At 35.9% G+C, this 17,169-nt stretch overlaps 1 protein-coding gene across 1 annotated transcript in view; it reads left to right on the top strand.

Annotated features, from left to right (window-relative positions):
- mrpl11 (mitochondrial ribosomal protein L11) overlaps nt 1–17,169 on the top strand; it is a 389,263-nt gene that overhangs the window by 28,847 nt on the left and 343,247 nt on the right. The window contains exon 2 of the mRNA XM_028802951.2: nt 798–927. Coding sequence (XP_028658784.1) covers nt 805–927 — 123 coding nt within the window. The 5' untranslated portion in view covers nt 798–804. The remainder of the gene's footprint in view (nt 1–797; nt 928–17,169) is intronic.

Here is a 17,169-nt window from a genome sequence, read left to right as displayed (position 1 = left end):
TATGTAGTGTAAAACAGTTCCACTAATTTATACATTCTTAATGGATGATGCAGGTACACTTACACTGTTAAACCAAAGTTTGTGTACTCTTCCCCCATATTAACATCATATCTCGTTTATCAGATTATATGTTAGCAGTTTGTAAATGGAATATAATAAAATGTTTTTTAACAATTTACTGCAGTGTATCCACTTGTTATTTTCTGTAATGAAAGTTTTACAAGAATTCTATATTATGGGTATTTTTATGATGACCAAGTGTGCTTTGGAAACGTATATAAAATTTGGTACACTTTTTCACCTTCCAGCTGTTTAATTAACATTTTGCCTTCTGAACATTTAGTGCAGTGAAATAAATTATGGACAAAAGCTTCAAAAAACAAATAACAATGTGTCTCCAACTTCACATCTAGATGACCATGTAAACAAACAATCAAGTAAAGTTTTGAGTTCTTCATTTTAGCTGCAAATATATCATTCACTGGGTGCGCTTTGTGGTGTGTAATTAATGGCCTGCAGTTTTTAACCTAGTGTACTGCAAAATACACAGTATAGGCACTCGAATAATAGAAGATTTGGATAATGTGAAATCTTGTTTGGCTTTATTACCCTCCAACAGGTATTATACAGTAAATACTGATTTTGTAAAAAAGCAGAGGACAAAGGTACATAATGTAAAAGCTAAGAAATTCACATCAAATCAGAATTCAGGAGTATTTAATACAAGAAAGTAACATTTTGTATTACATTATGCAATTATAGATGTAAAATGAACCTTTATCTTGTATCCTTTACAGTTTAACAATGTCGAAGATTACAAAAGTAGCAAAGGCTGCCAAGAAGTCAGATGTAGGCACTACAATTCGAGCCATAGTTCGTGCGGGGCAGGCAGCTCCCGGTCCTCCACTTGGACCCATCCTTGGGCAGGTAGGCTAAAAATATCTTCTGTACTCATACAAAATGTTTAAAGGTGAACAGAAATTGGTGTAGTATTCAAAAATGACCATTAAACATATTGAACAGTATTAACAATGCAGTAAAATGCAGTTCAGTGTTCACTTTTTACTAATAAATACAGTAGATCTTGACTGGCAAACTGTGATATAAAACTAATTTTATACTGTTCCTGAGCTTTCTTGACCTGTGGTTGTTTGATTTTCTGGAGAAAGATTTACAACAGTGGGACAGAATCTCATTTATTCTGTTTTGTTCAAAATAATGAGGGATTAAAATTTGCTGAAAAAATCCTTTTTTTCTCACATGTATTTTATCATGTTCATATATCAATGGTTGTTTTATTATTGAAATTCATTTTTTGATAAGCAGGAACTGTATAATTTTGAACGGATTGCTGTTTAGGTAGTATGCTGAGGTGTTACTCCACTGCATTGCCATTATAATGCTAGTATTTGTGGTTCATTACTTAGCTACTATGCTTCTGTTGTATGCATGTATGCTGTTTGTTGGCTTCTCTGGCTTTTCCCCTTAAATCCATACACACAGATGAAGTAATTATCTTGAATAAGGCTTTGTGATTTGGAATTGTATGTTTTTTTTTTGTACAGCATGGTGTAGGGCAGGCATGCGCAACCTTTCCGCTATTGACGGCCGCACTACAGACTTTTTACTTTAATAACGGCCGCACTACAGACTTTTTACTTTAATAACGGCCGCCAGTAAGTCCAAGTAAACTTAATAATGTTTTATGATTTATGTAAAAATTTACAGATTACACATTAAAACAGAGTATGATATATCTGACAATATTCAATTTACTGGTCTACATATGTAAAAAAATGTCTACGAAACGTCATATAGGACAAAAAACCTTTACAGCAATTGTTTCAGGAAGTTTGGAAAACATCGCCATTAATGGCTTCCTTGCTCTTGCATGTTTGCAGACAGACTTGCAAAGTCAGGGGACTCGCTGGAGACCATTAGCCGTATTCCAGACTCTAGATTGCTGTCTACCAATCGGGTTCGGTACTTGTTTTTCAGATATTTCATTCTGGAAAACGCTGCTTCGCACATATGATGACCGTTTGCTAATGGCGATAGGCAGTGTATGGACTTAGCCACAAGGCCGTACAGGCGTACACTCCCATTTCCTTCTCAGTTCCATATTGGCTAGCCGCTAGTCACGTGACTTCAAATGTACTCCTGGGTGTCAGCCCATTTCAACCGAACTTAATATTCAAGTAAGCAAATCGGCTTTCGGCGTCACCATACCGACCCGGCCGACAAAGATTCCGCGGCGTTGAGACCCCTTACTCGCTGGAGTCCAGAGACCCTACACCTGCACGGCCGCCATTACGTACACTTTAATATACACGTCCACGGCCGCCAAAGTCCTTGCCCACGGCCGCAGGTTGCGCACAGCTGGTGTAGGGTGACTTAACACAGAGTGAGCATTTCTCCTCCTTTTCAGATGTTTATCATTTCAGTTTGTAGAAGTCAGAAAATTAATAGGTACATTGATTAAACTCTCTTTAAAATAAGTATTGAAAAGTAATAAAGATTAATCTAAATAAGTGTTTCTATGCTAATCATGAGAGGTTCTGATTTACATAATTTATATGAAAATTGCCTATGTATATTTTCAAAGTAGTAAGAGCAAACTTCCTTATTTGCCCATTTTTTTCAGGGATTTTCCCATCTAGGAATGTCAAAATAGCCAAATATTCACCTTGGAGCATTCACATTAAAAATGAGCATACATTCAAATATATTAGAACAGAAAGGCCCTGGCCTTTATTGTGACCTATTTTGGAAGTGTCACACCCTTTCATTATATTTAAAACTCCTCATCATAACAACTTTAAATGCACTTGTTAATATTTTATTGTAATTATGGTCTTACAGCAGGGGTTTCCAATTGGGGGTGGTTAAGAGTAAATTTGCTTAAAAATCGCTGACTTTGTTGATCGCTTTATAGAAGTATAAAACAGGAGGAGGTAAATTTACTTTTCGAAAAGATGTGGTAAATGGGTAAAAAAGCTTGGGAACCCCTGTTCTAGAGGATGTAGTGTCAGAGCACAGCCCTCTTTTATATAAATTGAGGTACTGTTAGTCTAAATGGTTTTCACAAATATAAGAACATTGTACTAAATTATGCATTGTTATTGATCTTTAAGTATTCTTTAAGTGTTTCTCCCACATTAATATTATTTTTTATCAATTACTTCTATTCACACTGACAACAAAATCTGGAAAAATTAGTTTGCGTGCTTACTAGGAAAGTTACATTAACTAAGTTAACAAGCAGTTCAGAGCAAAACTTTGAGGCCAATAATTGTGTTGGCTATAGTATGTAAACCAGACTTGGGGGCTGCAGACGAGGTGGCAGTCGATGAATAACATAAGGGATTAAACCAAACTGATTTTTTTTCTTTGCTGCTGCATAAAAAAATGAATTACACGTGAGCTGATGACATGAATATTTATTATTTGTGCCTCATGATTTAGGGTATGTGTGACAAGTCAATATCCAACTAAGATGCAGAGTATGTGAGAAACTCTGCGTTAGTTGAGGTAGCTAAATGAATATTGCTGACTCTGTGAATGCTGTTTAAAACTTTCTAATATAATAAATGAAAATAAGAAATATGACATTAATTTTCCATTGTCATTAATGTGACCGGATACCATCTTTTGCTTACTTCAATGGATGCTCAACACTTCTACCATAAAACAGCTGTAAATTGTTGATCTCAGGTTCAGGAGTAAATTGTAATGGCAGAGTAAAAAAATATTTTTAGGGTTCCTGAGAGGTGTCTGAAAAGTGTTATAAGTGTTAGTAAACTGTAGATTTCAGCAGGATACTGAGATAGAAAAAAAAAAATCTGTCCTAAAATTACATTATTCAATACATCTACATAGGGGTGTATTTCAGATAACTACTCAAAATTATAAATAAAAATGATCTATAAAATACCACAATATTCTTAAAACACACCATTCTTTTATGTTCAAAAGTCAGTTTTTGCCTTTTTAAAAATACTTTTGAATTACGTTGTTATAGTGACATTTGATTTGACAGCCCTAGTTCCATCACACCCTGTGAATTTTTAAGAATTTTGTTTTTTTTTTATTACATGATAACCTTCCACATTCAGTAAATCATTTTCATTCTTAGTTTTCTCACATTGAATTTGACATGACATTTCTAATTTGTCTTCCATAATAGTTGCACATGAAGGTCATTGCATATTGACTGCTTACCTCATTCTGTCACAAAGACCACGTTAAAAATCAATGATGATATATATTTAAGTGCCTCCTGTAATAATGGATTATATCCTTTGTACCCTGCTGTAGTCAACGTAAAATGACAAGTGAAGAAAACAACTTCACATGTATAGGATGATTTGCTAAGACTTACCTAATGCTACTACTATTCGGGGTATTGGTTTCAAGCAAAGAAGTAGAAACCATTCTGGTTTAGTTACTGCTTTGTAAAACTCCATCATCTTTTGTACTTTAAATCTGTTTCCCTTGAAAGTTTGAAAATCACAGCTATAATGTGAATATCACTCAAAACTGCACAATGAGGAGATACTTGTGCAGTTATCTTCAGGATTGGGCTTGGGTTTGGGCTCGGGCTCCACCCATAGCCCCCCCTCTTGCCTGTATTTTGACCCATTTGTTCCCGTCAGTGTATTTTGCTATGTAGAATTAATCAGGTGGCAGTTGTGTCCTTGGAAAAAGCAGACTAGAGCCTAGAGGTCTGTGTTCTACCTTTGTGCTCATTTGTCTTTGTGAAAGCCCTTGTTAAATTCTCTCAAGCTTCTGGATTTTTGTTTTGGACTTTTTTAGTTACTTTGCATGATTATTTTTGGACTGTATCTTGCTTACTGCTTTTTTGATACTTTTTTCTGATTTTGTGTCTATCTTCCAGTGTTTTGGCCTCTGTCTGTTTAATGATTTATGGACATATATAAAGTAGGCGTTGCTTTTACCTTTTTACCATTGCTTATTACCTGTCTGCTCTTACAGGTCTTTACGCCAACCTTGGTTCACCCACTCAGTTATGCTTCACAGGACGACATGATGTACTACAGCTTTATGGTTCAGCTTTTCAAGCAGGGTGGCTGGGACGGGAGCTGTTTGGCACGTGCTCCTTTTTCTGTGTGCATGTCCATCTGACATGTGTCTGACATATTGCTATTAATACATGTTTTATGCATTCCTTTTATATGATAAAACTGAATGCAAAGATATATTTTGTTATCAGGCATGGCACATAAGCTTCTTCATTTTTCAGACTATTACGCAACATCTTAAAATGGGTCACTATCAAGAGGATAAGCAAGATCTGCATTTTATAATTTGGAAAAAAAAGTCTTCTGTGGAACTGATAAGGGATGATGTTAATTCTGTAATTCTGAATGTAATTAACTTGTCTGTTGGTGGCAGAATGTAAAATAATCTAAATACAGTTTTTCTTTGTTTCTTTTGGCATTTGGCAAACATATTGGGTGTGAAAGGCATTGAATTCCTGTAGTGTATTAAATACTTCTAGCAGTGCTGGTGAGCTTTGTAATGTGCTCCTTCAAAGTACATTTGGTCTTTAGTGGATTATCTGAAACTGAATCATCAATGTGAACAGATTTAGTTTAATTAAAAATCCTGGATTTACCCCCCGACCCCCCCAATCGTCCAAACTTTGTTCTCCCTGCATTTAATTCACTACAATGAATATTCAAAAATTCTTGGAAATTATGTCTATACTTATTAAAAATTAATTTTAAAATATTGATTAGATTGCTTAATTGTAATATGTGAGTACTATTTCATAAAGCCATGTCTCTAAAAATAATGCCTATCATTCACAAGTCTGTATTGCAGACTGTAGGTTTTTGTTTTTTTTGTTTGTATTCCGTTAAAGAAGCTGATTCCAATAAAAAGTTCACTGATTAGTCTGGATATTTGGCAAGAGGAAGACAGTAATTTTAAAGGATATATAATATTAGGCAGGACATGTGTTATTACATAGTGGGACTTTTGAGTTATCAGTGAGAAGTAGAAAATGAGCTGAAAAATTAGTGTTTAAGTAGACATAGTAGAATATTACCTTGTGTAGCAGAAACAACTGTTAGAATTATTCATATTATTTTGGAAGATATCATGCTTCTAATAGATATAGGCATTGAAAGACTCAGAAATTATGTATTAAATCTGTTTAGTGCACATGATATATAGACAGTATACTAGTATGGCTCATAATGTTGTTCAGGGTTAAGGACAGATTGAGATTACTTTGTTTTCTTGAGTTTTCTCTTGTGACTTCAGTGTTCTCCTACAATTCAAATATACTGTTAAGTTGGTTGATCGTGTCAAATTCCACCAGCATGAGGCTGAATTGTCTACCCATGGTGACATGCTCTCAATATAGTACCGTTTAAGGATACTCAGAGTTATAGTACAGAGTAATAACAAAATTTATTTATACATAGCAATTTTTCAGAGAAAAATATACAGTAGCAGAAATAGCTTTATAAATAATAAGTAGAAAACATAATTACAAAAATAAGCTAGACATGCAAAAAGTTATATAAATTTAACAAAATACATAGTAGAATCTCAAAATGTCTTAGAGATGGTCATAATTAAAGAACTTTAAGCCAAGTAATTAGTTGTTCACTTTGTTAGAAAAGATGGTCCAAGAAGCATTATCACAGTGCAGAACAGTAGAAAGATCAGCTTAGTAAATACTGGTACAGTGTACAATCTGGGAGTGGAAACTGTCAAGGAAACAGATAAACAATGTTATCAGATTTGAGACACAATGGGATAGTGTTGCAGTTTTTGTTTTATGTATTTCAGTACAGAAAGTGCTGCAGTTCAATATATTTCAATATTATTCGCTTTTTACTTGCCTTACAATGAAATTCAAGTTGAAGTCAAGTCTCTGTGTGCAAAAATGTGGAATTAATTAATTTTTTAATTAATGGAAAACGTTTCAATCAATACCACTTATATAATTTATTTATTTATTGCAGAAACAGAACTTAAGTATCTAAATAATGAATGATCTAAATTCACATTTGTTAATTTAAAGCCTAGAGCTTAAATTCAACTAATCTCTATTGTTCCTACTAATCTACACATCATACTTAGCAAATGTGATGGACAGCCAGGGGTTCAGTCCGGCCGGGATGTCCCTGAAAGAAAAGAGTGGAGGAAGGCAGCCTTTTCAGGGCACTGCATCCCCGGGACGCTAGGTGGCAGCTCCCCTGGACGGCAATGGTTCCCTGGATTCCCTCAAAGCATCCTGGGACGAGACGTCCGTTTCCTCAGCCCTGTTGGGTGCCGTGGGTGCTGCCAGCTGGAGTTCACAAAGAACCTGGGGACTACTACTGTTACGACAACCCGGAAGTACTTCGGAATCATGACGACAGGAGCCCGCAGTACTTCCGGGCTACTTGAGAATGGATAATGTGGTATTTAACCCGGGAAATACTTCGGGGTCAGGGAATATTTAAAGGACTGCTGAAGATCCAGCAAGGAGAGCCGGAGTTGGATGGTAGAGTGACGGAGCTGCTGGGAGGAGTGGAGGATTGTGATTATTGATTATTGTTTATTATTATTGTTATTGGAGAATTGTGGCGAGTGTGGTGCTTTGTGCATTGTATTTGAAGAAAATTATTACAATTCTTCTTGGTGCTTTTACAAGTGTGTCCTGGACGTCTGTCTGGTGGGTTTCACGGGTCAACAGTGACCCCCAGCATCCACACAATCTACAAATGAAAAAACAGATGTAAAAATTGTCTTACATTACATAAACATAAACAACTGCAATATCTACGTCTGATAAGTATGCACCACCTTTAATATAGCATCACTTGAACTATCAAACAAACTGAAAATGTGTTTTCAGAAAGGTTTGCTGATTTGTTAAAAGTCAAAAACTGAAATCGCTCATTTGTTTAAGTATTCAGACCTTTTGGTGTGGCACTGCAAATTGTGGCCAGGTGTGTCCTGTTTGCTTTAGATGTGTGTAGAATTTGACTGGAGACCACCTGTGGCAAACTGAATTGGCTAGACATTGTTTAGAAAGGCAAACTTGTGTATATAAGGTCTTACAATTCACATTGCATGTCAGGACAAAAACCAAGCCATGAAATCCAGGACACTCTCTGTAGACATCTGCAATCAAATTATAGTAAGGCGTAGATCAGAGCAAAGGTATAAAACCATTTCTAAAGCTCTGAGTAGTCCCAGGAGCATGATGTTCTCAATAATTATGAAATGGAAGAAGTTTGGAACCACTAGGATTTAGAGCTGGCTCTCTGACCAAACTGAATAACTGTGCAAATAATGTGCACTTTCCTGACCAAGAATCTAATGGTCACTCTAACAGAGCTTTGGTAGTCCTCTTCTGAGATGGTAGAACCTTTGAAAAGGACAACCATCTTAACTGCATTCCCTGAATCTATTTATGGTGGAGTGACTAGACAGAAGCCACTCTTGAGTAATGGGGGTATGATGTCCTTTAAACTCTGAGAGTATGAGAAAAAAGATTCTCTGGTTTGATGAGACAAATATTGAATTCTTTGGGCAGAACTCCAAACACAATGTCTGGTGAAGACCAGGCACTGTCCATCACCTGCCTAATACAATCACTACAGTGAAGCCTGATGGGGGCAGCATCATGCTATGGAGGTTTCTGTCAGCGGCAGGGACAAGGAGACTGGTGAGAATTGAGGGTAGAATGAATGCAGTGAAATACAGGATTATCCTTGAAGAAAACCTGCTTCAGAGTGCACACAACCTCACACTGTCATGATGGTTCACCTTTCAGAATGAGAATGACTTGAAGCATACAGCCAAGGAAACACTGGAATGACTTCAGCACAAGTTTATGTGAGTATCCTTGTGCGGCCCAGACTTAAACCCAATAAAACATCTGTGGAGAGACTTGAAGATGGCATTTAACATACACTTCGTATCAAATCCAACAGAGTATGAGAGGACCTCCCAGGATGAAAGGAATAAACTGTCCACATTTAGGTGTACAAAGCTTGCAGACACTTACCCAAGAAGACTCAAAACTGTAATTGCTGACAAAGAGGCTTCTACAAAATACTGAATCAATGGTCTGAATACTTGTATGAACAAGAAATTAGAATTTTTGATTTTTAATACATTTTCTAAACTTTCTGAAAACATGTTTTTACTTTGTCATTATGGGTTATTGAGTATAAATTAATGGGCAAAAATGGCAAATTGATCCATTTAAAATGAAATCTACAACAAAGTAAAATGGGTAGAAATTGAAGGGGCCAAAATATTTTCTGAATCCACCGTATCCTGCCGATATGGCAGGGTAGAAAGAAGAGAGGCACTTCTCAAAAAGGTCCATCTGGACTCCCAACTGAAGTGTGCCAAAAAAAAACACATGAAAAATCCTGTGGAAGGTTTTTTGGTCAGATAAAAAAAAAAAAAAATTAAATGAATACAAAACTTTATGCCTGAAGAAAACAAACACAGCCTATCACCAAAATAACACCGTCTCACCTATGAATCATGGTGATGGCAGCATAGTGTTGGGGGTATGTTTCACATCTGCTAGGACAGGAGAACTTCTGTGAACTGAAGTTAGGACAGATGAAGCCAAATACAGGGAGATTGCATGTGTACTTAAATGTTTGTATTTAACTTGGTATAATTAATTCTTGGGTACTGGAACCAGAATTTCCCTTGGGACAATCTATCTATCTATCTATCTATCTATCTATCTATCTATCTATCTATCTATCTATCTATCTATCTATCTATCTATCTATCTATCTATCTATCTATCTTTCTTTCTTTCTTTCTTTCTTTCTTTCTTTCTTTCTTTCTTTCTTTCTTTCTTTCTTTCTTTCTTTCTTTCTTTCTTTCTTTCTTTCTTTCTTTCTTTCTTTCTAGGAAGAGCCCAATGAAATCGGTTGGAAATTCATATTTTTTAAAGTATAATGACCCAAAGCATAAGGCCACAACTACTACAAAATGGTTTGCAAAGAAATTAATGCAAAGTCAAAATCCCTTATATCCAGCTAGATATCTTTACAATTACTTGAAGGTTGCTGTTTATCAGCAAAACACAACTTGCCTTCCCCAACTGCAAAGAGGAGTGGGGCAAGATTTCAAAATCTAGGTGTGCTAGCCTTATACAACACTACTCCAAAAGACTGGTAGCTGTTGCTGCTGCCAAAGGTGAGGTTTCCTCTACTTCCACTTACTAAAAAATAGGGGGGTGCATACTCAATTTTGATGTTTAAAGTTGTATGTTATCATGTGGGCAGGGATCATGTTGATGCTCTGTATTTCCCCCTTTTTTTTTTCTTTTAAAGCACCTTTTTTTTCTTTTTGTTTAATTAGATATATTGTAGTATTATATAAGCAAACTTGGTCTATTATCATGGAATTTTGCCTTAATACAGCTACTTTATAGCGCCCCACATGTACAGTCTTATCTGCATGTGGACAGCTGCTTTAAGCAAAGAGACTTAGCACCTTAGCATAAGCAGACCAAACTGTTAAGCTATACCTATGCCAACCACCAAACCAGGTGCCCGCTCACCATGCTGCTAATGTTGAAAAATGTCTTTTCTTCAGCTGCTGACCCCTTTAGGTTTATGGCAATCACCTACACCAGGTGCTCTTATAAATATACCTTGAATATATTATAATAACGGTTCCTGTGTTTGTTATTTTGGTTCACCTACACTACAGTTAATATTAACTATATTGTTTATATGAGTGTTCAGTATCTATACTTGTACAGCTGCCTCAAACAAAGAGACAAGCTCTGTACAAGCAGACCAAATGGTTGTCTTCAGAATTGAGCTACACCTGTGCCAATCACCAAAGCAAGTGCCTGTTCACCGTGCTGATTTGTATTGAAGATGTCTCTTCTGAGCTGCTAACCCCTGTAGAAATATGACAATCACCAACAGCAGGTACTCTTAATAATATACCTTGACCCAATCAAACAGTATAAAATGAATGCTATAAAGTACCATTAATAAAAACACAGCAAAACTGACGCTAGCAAAAGTATGGAATATATATGAAAAGAGACTTTAAAGATTAAGAAATGTATTTGAAAATGAGTCATATTGAAAATACTTATGGAGAAAATAAGATGATGGAAGATGAGTCTTTTAAAGTCTGGGTGCAGAGCTCCTTCAGATTGTCGTTCAGTCCACAGAGGTCCTTGTCAGTTTCTATGGACTCTTGTCCATCTCTGGTCTCTTTGCTTTTCTCCCTCCTATTCTGCCCTGACTACCTTCTGCCCTTCCCTCTTTCTTGATCTGCCCAGCATCCATCCAAGACTTATCAATCTGTGTTTGCCTTTTTCAGGCAGTTTGCCCATTCCAATCTTAATTACCTCAGGTCTAATAAATTAACAATTTCTTTAAGATTCAAACAGAATGATCTAAAAGGTTCAAGTCAGTAAAGATGTAGAATTTAAAATAAATCTATAGCAGTTGTTTGTAAGCACTGTGAGTTTCAAATATTAAAATAGCTTATTTTTATACCTATGAACTTGGTCACATACAGATTTAATGTGAACACTGCAGCTATCTTCAAATATGACAAGTGCTTTTGCTGGAGGTTCCTTCTACTTAAAAATTCCTGAATCATCCCAGCATGACAGGTGGAAAGAGATCCACAATGCCTGTGGAGAGTGTGCCTCTCCATTTTCAGCATAATACCATCAGTTTTAATGCTGAGAATACAAAATTTACCCTTACACAAACTGTAAGTCAACCTTCAAGATTTTCTGTTATATAGAGCAAAGAAAGTGTCATGCTAGTCATCTTCTGTAGTTAAAAAAGAGTGTGGAGACAAGCTGCAATCTTTTTTTTTTCTAACATTTGAAAGTTAAATACTTGCTTTTTAATGCTACACAGGAGGCTGTTCATTCAACTGATTAGAACTATTCAACCAGAAACACAAATAGCCTTCTCATTGAAGTGATGGATGAAGATAAAATGTAGATGAGAAAAATTCAACAATGTAGCATTATATGTATGGATTCACATAACACGTGATGAACTCAATCACAATTTTCAGTGTAATTTTAAATATTCTAATTGTAACGATGTACCGTATGCCTATTTTTGTATACAGTACAAAAAATTTCTATGTGAAAATCACATTTATAGTGATTTTAATATGACAGTGATGGCAAGTATATTTCAGACTGCATCTTCATTGTAACATGGTGGAAATCAAAATAAACTTAGATACTTGAATTAAATGAGAACAGAGCACTTTTTTCACAGAACTTCTTCAAAAATAATAAACATAATGAATAATAATATACTCAAATAATAAGAACAAATGAAATTTTATTTGTATTACATGATGCTTAAATTGAGCTGTAAACACCCATCTCTTTTTCAATCCTGAAAGAAAATTCAACACAATTTATTTCACATTTCACATTTTTTTTGTCATGTTCATATCCAGGGTAAATGTGTTTAAAAAAAAATAAGTACATCTGAGATTCAGTTCTGGACAGCTGTCTCTCTTCTTCTAAAGACAAACATTTCTTAAACATTTTCTGCTCTATCCAAAAGAATTAAAAAGCCCACTCATCTGTGCTCACTTGATGCATGTGCATATGGCAGGCATATTGCAGAGTGAAGCACTTATATCACTTTCACAAATTAATATGGCTGTAAACTTTAGACATGTGTACAAACATTTTTTCATGTGTTCCATTGAAGTAAGAGAGAGGAAGGAGTCACATGCCCAGCTGATTTTGATGCAGGGCATGCATGAGGTCTGTCCTTAGCTCACAGTATCAAAATGGCAAACTTCTTTTGGTTTATGGTCTTTTTTTAAAAAATTATTTGCATCATGTGAAATGACAATGTTATGTTGCCCCCTTCCCCATCTTGTCTGACCAGACAAGTCTGACTGTGATTTAACTGAGATTCTGTATATTCTCACTGGTGATTGGGGTTGGGGTGGGTTAGAGTCTGTTGGTTGGAGTTCTTTGTACTTTGGGAATTCCAAATTTCGTTCCTCTGGATTTGTGCATGCAGATGGCTTGTCACATACCACATTATACCATTGTGGATGGACATTGAACGATAGCTGTACCTGCTACGTTTATTTTTTATTTGTGTTTGTTTAGTTTTCACCACATAGGGCATATTAATGTTTTACAGTTACATTTAGATCAGCAATTGCAACTCCTTGGCTGCATAGAGAAAGTGAACTAAATTTGGACTATGCTTAGGGAGCTGGCTAGCTTAGATTCAGACATGTCACACTGATGGGAAAAAAATGTCACCTCCCTCTGGGCCCTCATAAACATTTGCTTGAGTGTGAGGCTTTTCTTGGTCATCCCAGTTTTAGCACCACATTTTATTTTCATAAAAATGTGATCTATCTGTCTTCTTATTACAGAGAGCTCAACTCTTCCTTTAAAACCTCAAGTGATGTCTAAATCAGTTGTGACTTTAACCTCTTATTATAGGATGGCTTTAATCTGCTTGTTAAATTGAAGCCACAAACATCAAAAGACCTGTATTTGCAATTTGTTTTTTTCTTCTTAGACTTCAGCCACAAGGCAACTTATTTAGAAATATGAAAAGAAAAGGTTATGTTTTTTTGGTAATTATAAAATCTTAGTGAGTTTGAAGGGAAAGCAAGACTAAAACAGATGTAATGAAAGTGGATTTTCTTTGGAATATCTGAAGGATAAAAAGGCTGTTCATTGCCAGTTACTTGATATATTGTCATACAGTAGCACTTAAAGCAGATTCTAGAAGTTTTCAAAAGAATATTTATTAAATGTGATTTGTTAAAATTTTATAATGTTATGTGATAGTGTTGAAACTGCTATGCAGCATATACTGTACTAACCCATTTAACAACACTGTTTTCCGACTTCTGTTTATAGCATTTTAGGCCTAAACCTTTTCCCTCATAAGTAAGGATGGACAAAAAAAGCAAAGGCAAAAAGCAGATGATTGGTTTACCCTGCAAGACCTTGTGTCAGCAAGCGATGCAATATCCTGACAGCTCTATGCTTCTGCCCAGTAAATTGTTTTCAAGTTACAGGCATCAATATACATTATTAGGTGCCTAAACTTTGGCTTCAGGCCCTTTTCAATTTTTTGGAATTTTGTATCTGTGAATGATGGAAATAAAAATGTAATCTTGCTTAAAATATTAAAGAAACATGTCATCTTTAACTCTCAACATTTTAAGCAAAGGTGCCCAAACGTTTGTGTGCCACTGTAGCTTTCTATATCCTTATTCCAGCTATGTCACCAGGTAGACAAGTGTAGAGTTCTTTTCAACAGTATATCCTTGCTTAAACAATTTTAAAAAGAGGTAAAGATAATCCTGCACCCGTGGGCTAGGACCTTCTAGTTGTTCTGTTTAAGATGTCTGTCCTTTTTAATTGGGAGTATACTACTTCCTGTAAACTTTAATGCAGCTGCCATTCATTTAGAGCAGTATACCTATTGATAATAAAGCCTCTGTTTAAGGACTTACCCTGTATTATTAATCTTCTGTCAAAATATTGTTTTTTAATAATGTTACTTTTGTTTAGTGAAAGCTGTAGATCATGTCCCACAGTTGAACTAAGCCAATATTTGAAACTTCACTATGCTGCATTCTTTACTTATTTCTTCTACACATTTGACATTAGTATATTCAGCATTCAGTTTTCCATATGTGTGAAGATATTGAGAATTACTTTAGTTGAAATTAATGGTGCAGTTTGCCTCACTTTGGAATCTATTGTGAGAGCAAACTACATTTCAGCAAACATAAGAGAACAGTATATGTTAGATATTGGTAAAAGTGTTATGAAAATTTTTTTGATAAAACCTGCTGCAACCTCAAGTCCATTTGCTAGAGAGGATGTTATATATTTATTCAACAATAATGTGTGGAGAATTCTCTTAAAGCACTCTTCTGTTCTGTTGTCTTATACTAACTGCCATTTTGTAATTTTAACATCTTTCATTTGTATCAGAACATATTAGTCTTACACTCATGGCTGAAATTATTGGCACCCCTGGAATTTTCCCAGAAAATGCACCATTTCTCCCAGAAAATTGTTGCAATTACAAATGTTTTGGTATACACATGTTTATTTCCTTTATGTGCATTGGAACAACACAAAAAAACAGAGAAAAAAAGCCAAATCTGACATCATTTCACACAAAACTCAAAAACCGGGCTGGACAAAATTATTGGCACCCTCAACTTAATATTTGGTTGCACGCGCTTTGGAAAAAATAACTGAAATCAAGCGCTTCCTATAACAATCAACAAGCTTGTTACACCTCTCAGCTGGAATTTCTGACCACTCTTCTTTTGCAAACTGCTCAAGGTCTCTCAGATTTGAAGGGCGCCTTCTCCCAACAGCAATTTTGAGATCTCTCTATAAGTGTTCAATCGGATTTAGATCCGGACTCATTGCTGGCCACTTCAGAACTCTTCAGCGCTTTGTCTTCAACCATTTCTGGGTGCTTTTAAAGGTATGTTTGGGGTCATTGTCCTGCTGGAACACCCATGACCTCTGATGCAGACCCAGCTTTCTGACACTGGGCTGTATTTTGTGCCCCAATATCTTTTGGTAGTCTTAAGATTTCATGATGCCTTGCCAACAGTCAAGGCATCCAGTGCCAGAGGCAGCAAAACATCCCTAAAACATCTTAGAACCCCCACCATGTTTGACTGTAGGTACTGTGTTCTTTTCTTCGTAGGCCTCATTCCATTTTCTGTCAACAGTAGAATGATAAGCTTTACCAAAAAGCTCTACCTTGGTCTCATCTGTCCACAAGACATTCGCCCAGAAGGATTTGGCTTCCTCAAGTACATTTTGGCAAACTCCAGTCTGTGTCAGCAATGGGGTCCTCCTGGCTCTCCTGCCATAGCGTTTCATTTTGTTCAGATGTCGACGGATAGTTCGAGCTGACACTGTTGCACCCTGAGTCGGCAGAACAGCTTGAATATGTTTTGAAGTTGATTGGGACTGTTTATCCACCATTCAGACTATCCTTCGTTGCAGTCTTTTATCAATTTTTCTCTTCCATCCACGTCCAGGGAGATTAGCTACAGTGCCATGTGTTGTGAACTTCTTGATTATGTTGCGCACATTGGGAAAAAGGAACATGAAGATCTCTGGAGATGGACTTGTAGCCTTGAGATTGTTGATATTTTTCCACAATTTTTGTTCTCAAGTCCTCAGACAATTCTCTGCTCTTCTTTCTGTTCTCCATTCTTAGTGTGGCACACTCAGACACACAACAAAAAGGTTGAGTCAACTTTTCTCCATTTTAACTGGCTTCAGGTGTGATTGCTATATTGCCAGCACCTGTTTCTTGCCACAGGTGAGTTCAAACGAACATCATATGCTTGAAATAAAACGATTTACCCACAATTTTGAAAGGGTGCCAATAATTTTGTCCGGCCCATTTTTGGAGTTCTGTGTGACATGGTCAGATTTGGCTTTTTTTATCTGTTTTTTTGTGTTGTTCCAATGCACATAAAGGAAATAAACATGTGTATATCAAAACATTTGGAATTGCAACAATTTTCTGGGAGAAATGGTGCATTTTCTGGGAAAATTCCAGGGGTGCCGATAATTTCAGCCATGACTGTATATGGTCATAATCTTATATGAATTTGCTGTAATCCTTTTTATTATCTATTCATTGTTCATGATGCAATTTTTAGGAATTAATTGCAAATATTATCTTGCTTTTTTTGCTTCATTTCAAAAATTATGCAGCTTAAAGGCTTTCTGTGAAGGACTGATGCCTGTAAAATAAATGGTATTTACCATTAAAATATTTATTTAACAGCTTGAAACCTATATTAATGTTTAACATTATATACTAAACCAAAATCAGTGTTGTTTTAATTCTTCTTTTGTTCAAAAGTTGAATAAAAATGCTCGGGTGGAGTGGGCTAGAGTAGGGCAGTAAAATGTTAATGGACTGAAACAAGTACTGTATACATCATATTATCTTTTTTAATGCTTGCAATGGCTGCTTGTCAATGTAAAATATTTTATTTTTCAGAAAATGTTGATTAATTTGTTGTACCACAGAGCTCTGTTGCTAGAAGCCTGAACTCAAGATTGGCATCAGGGATCTGATTGGTGTAATCCTTCATCCCGATTTGCTTCATGCATAA

This window comes from Erpetoichthys calabaricus, chromosome 1, assembly GCF_900747795.2.
Source record: "Erpetoichthys calabaricus chromosome 1, fErpCal1.3, whole genome shotgun sequence".
Classification (NCBI taxonomy): domain Eukaryota; kingdom Metazoa; phylum Chordata; class Cladistia; order Polypteriformes; family Polypteridae; genus Erpetoichthys; species Erpetoichthys calabaricus.
The sequence above is the reverse complement of the archived record's forward strand: the minus strand, read 5'-3'. Positions and strand labels throughout refer to the sequence as shown.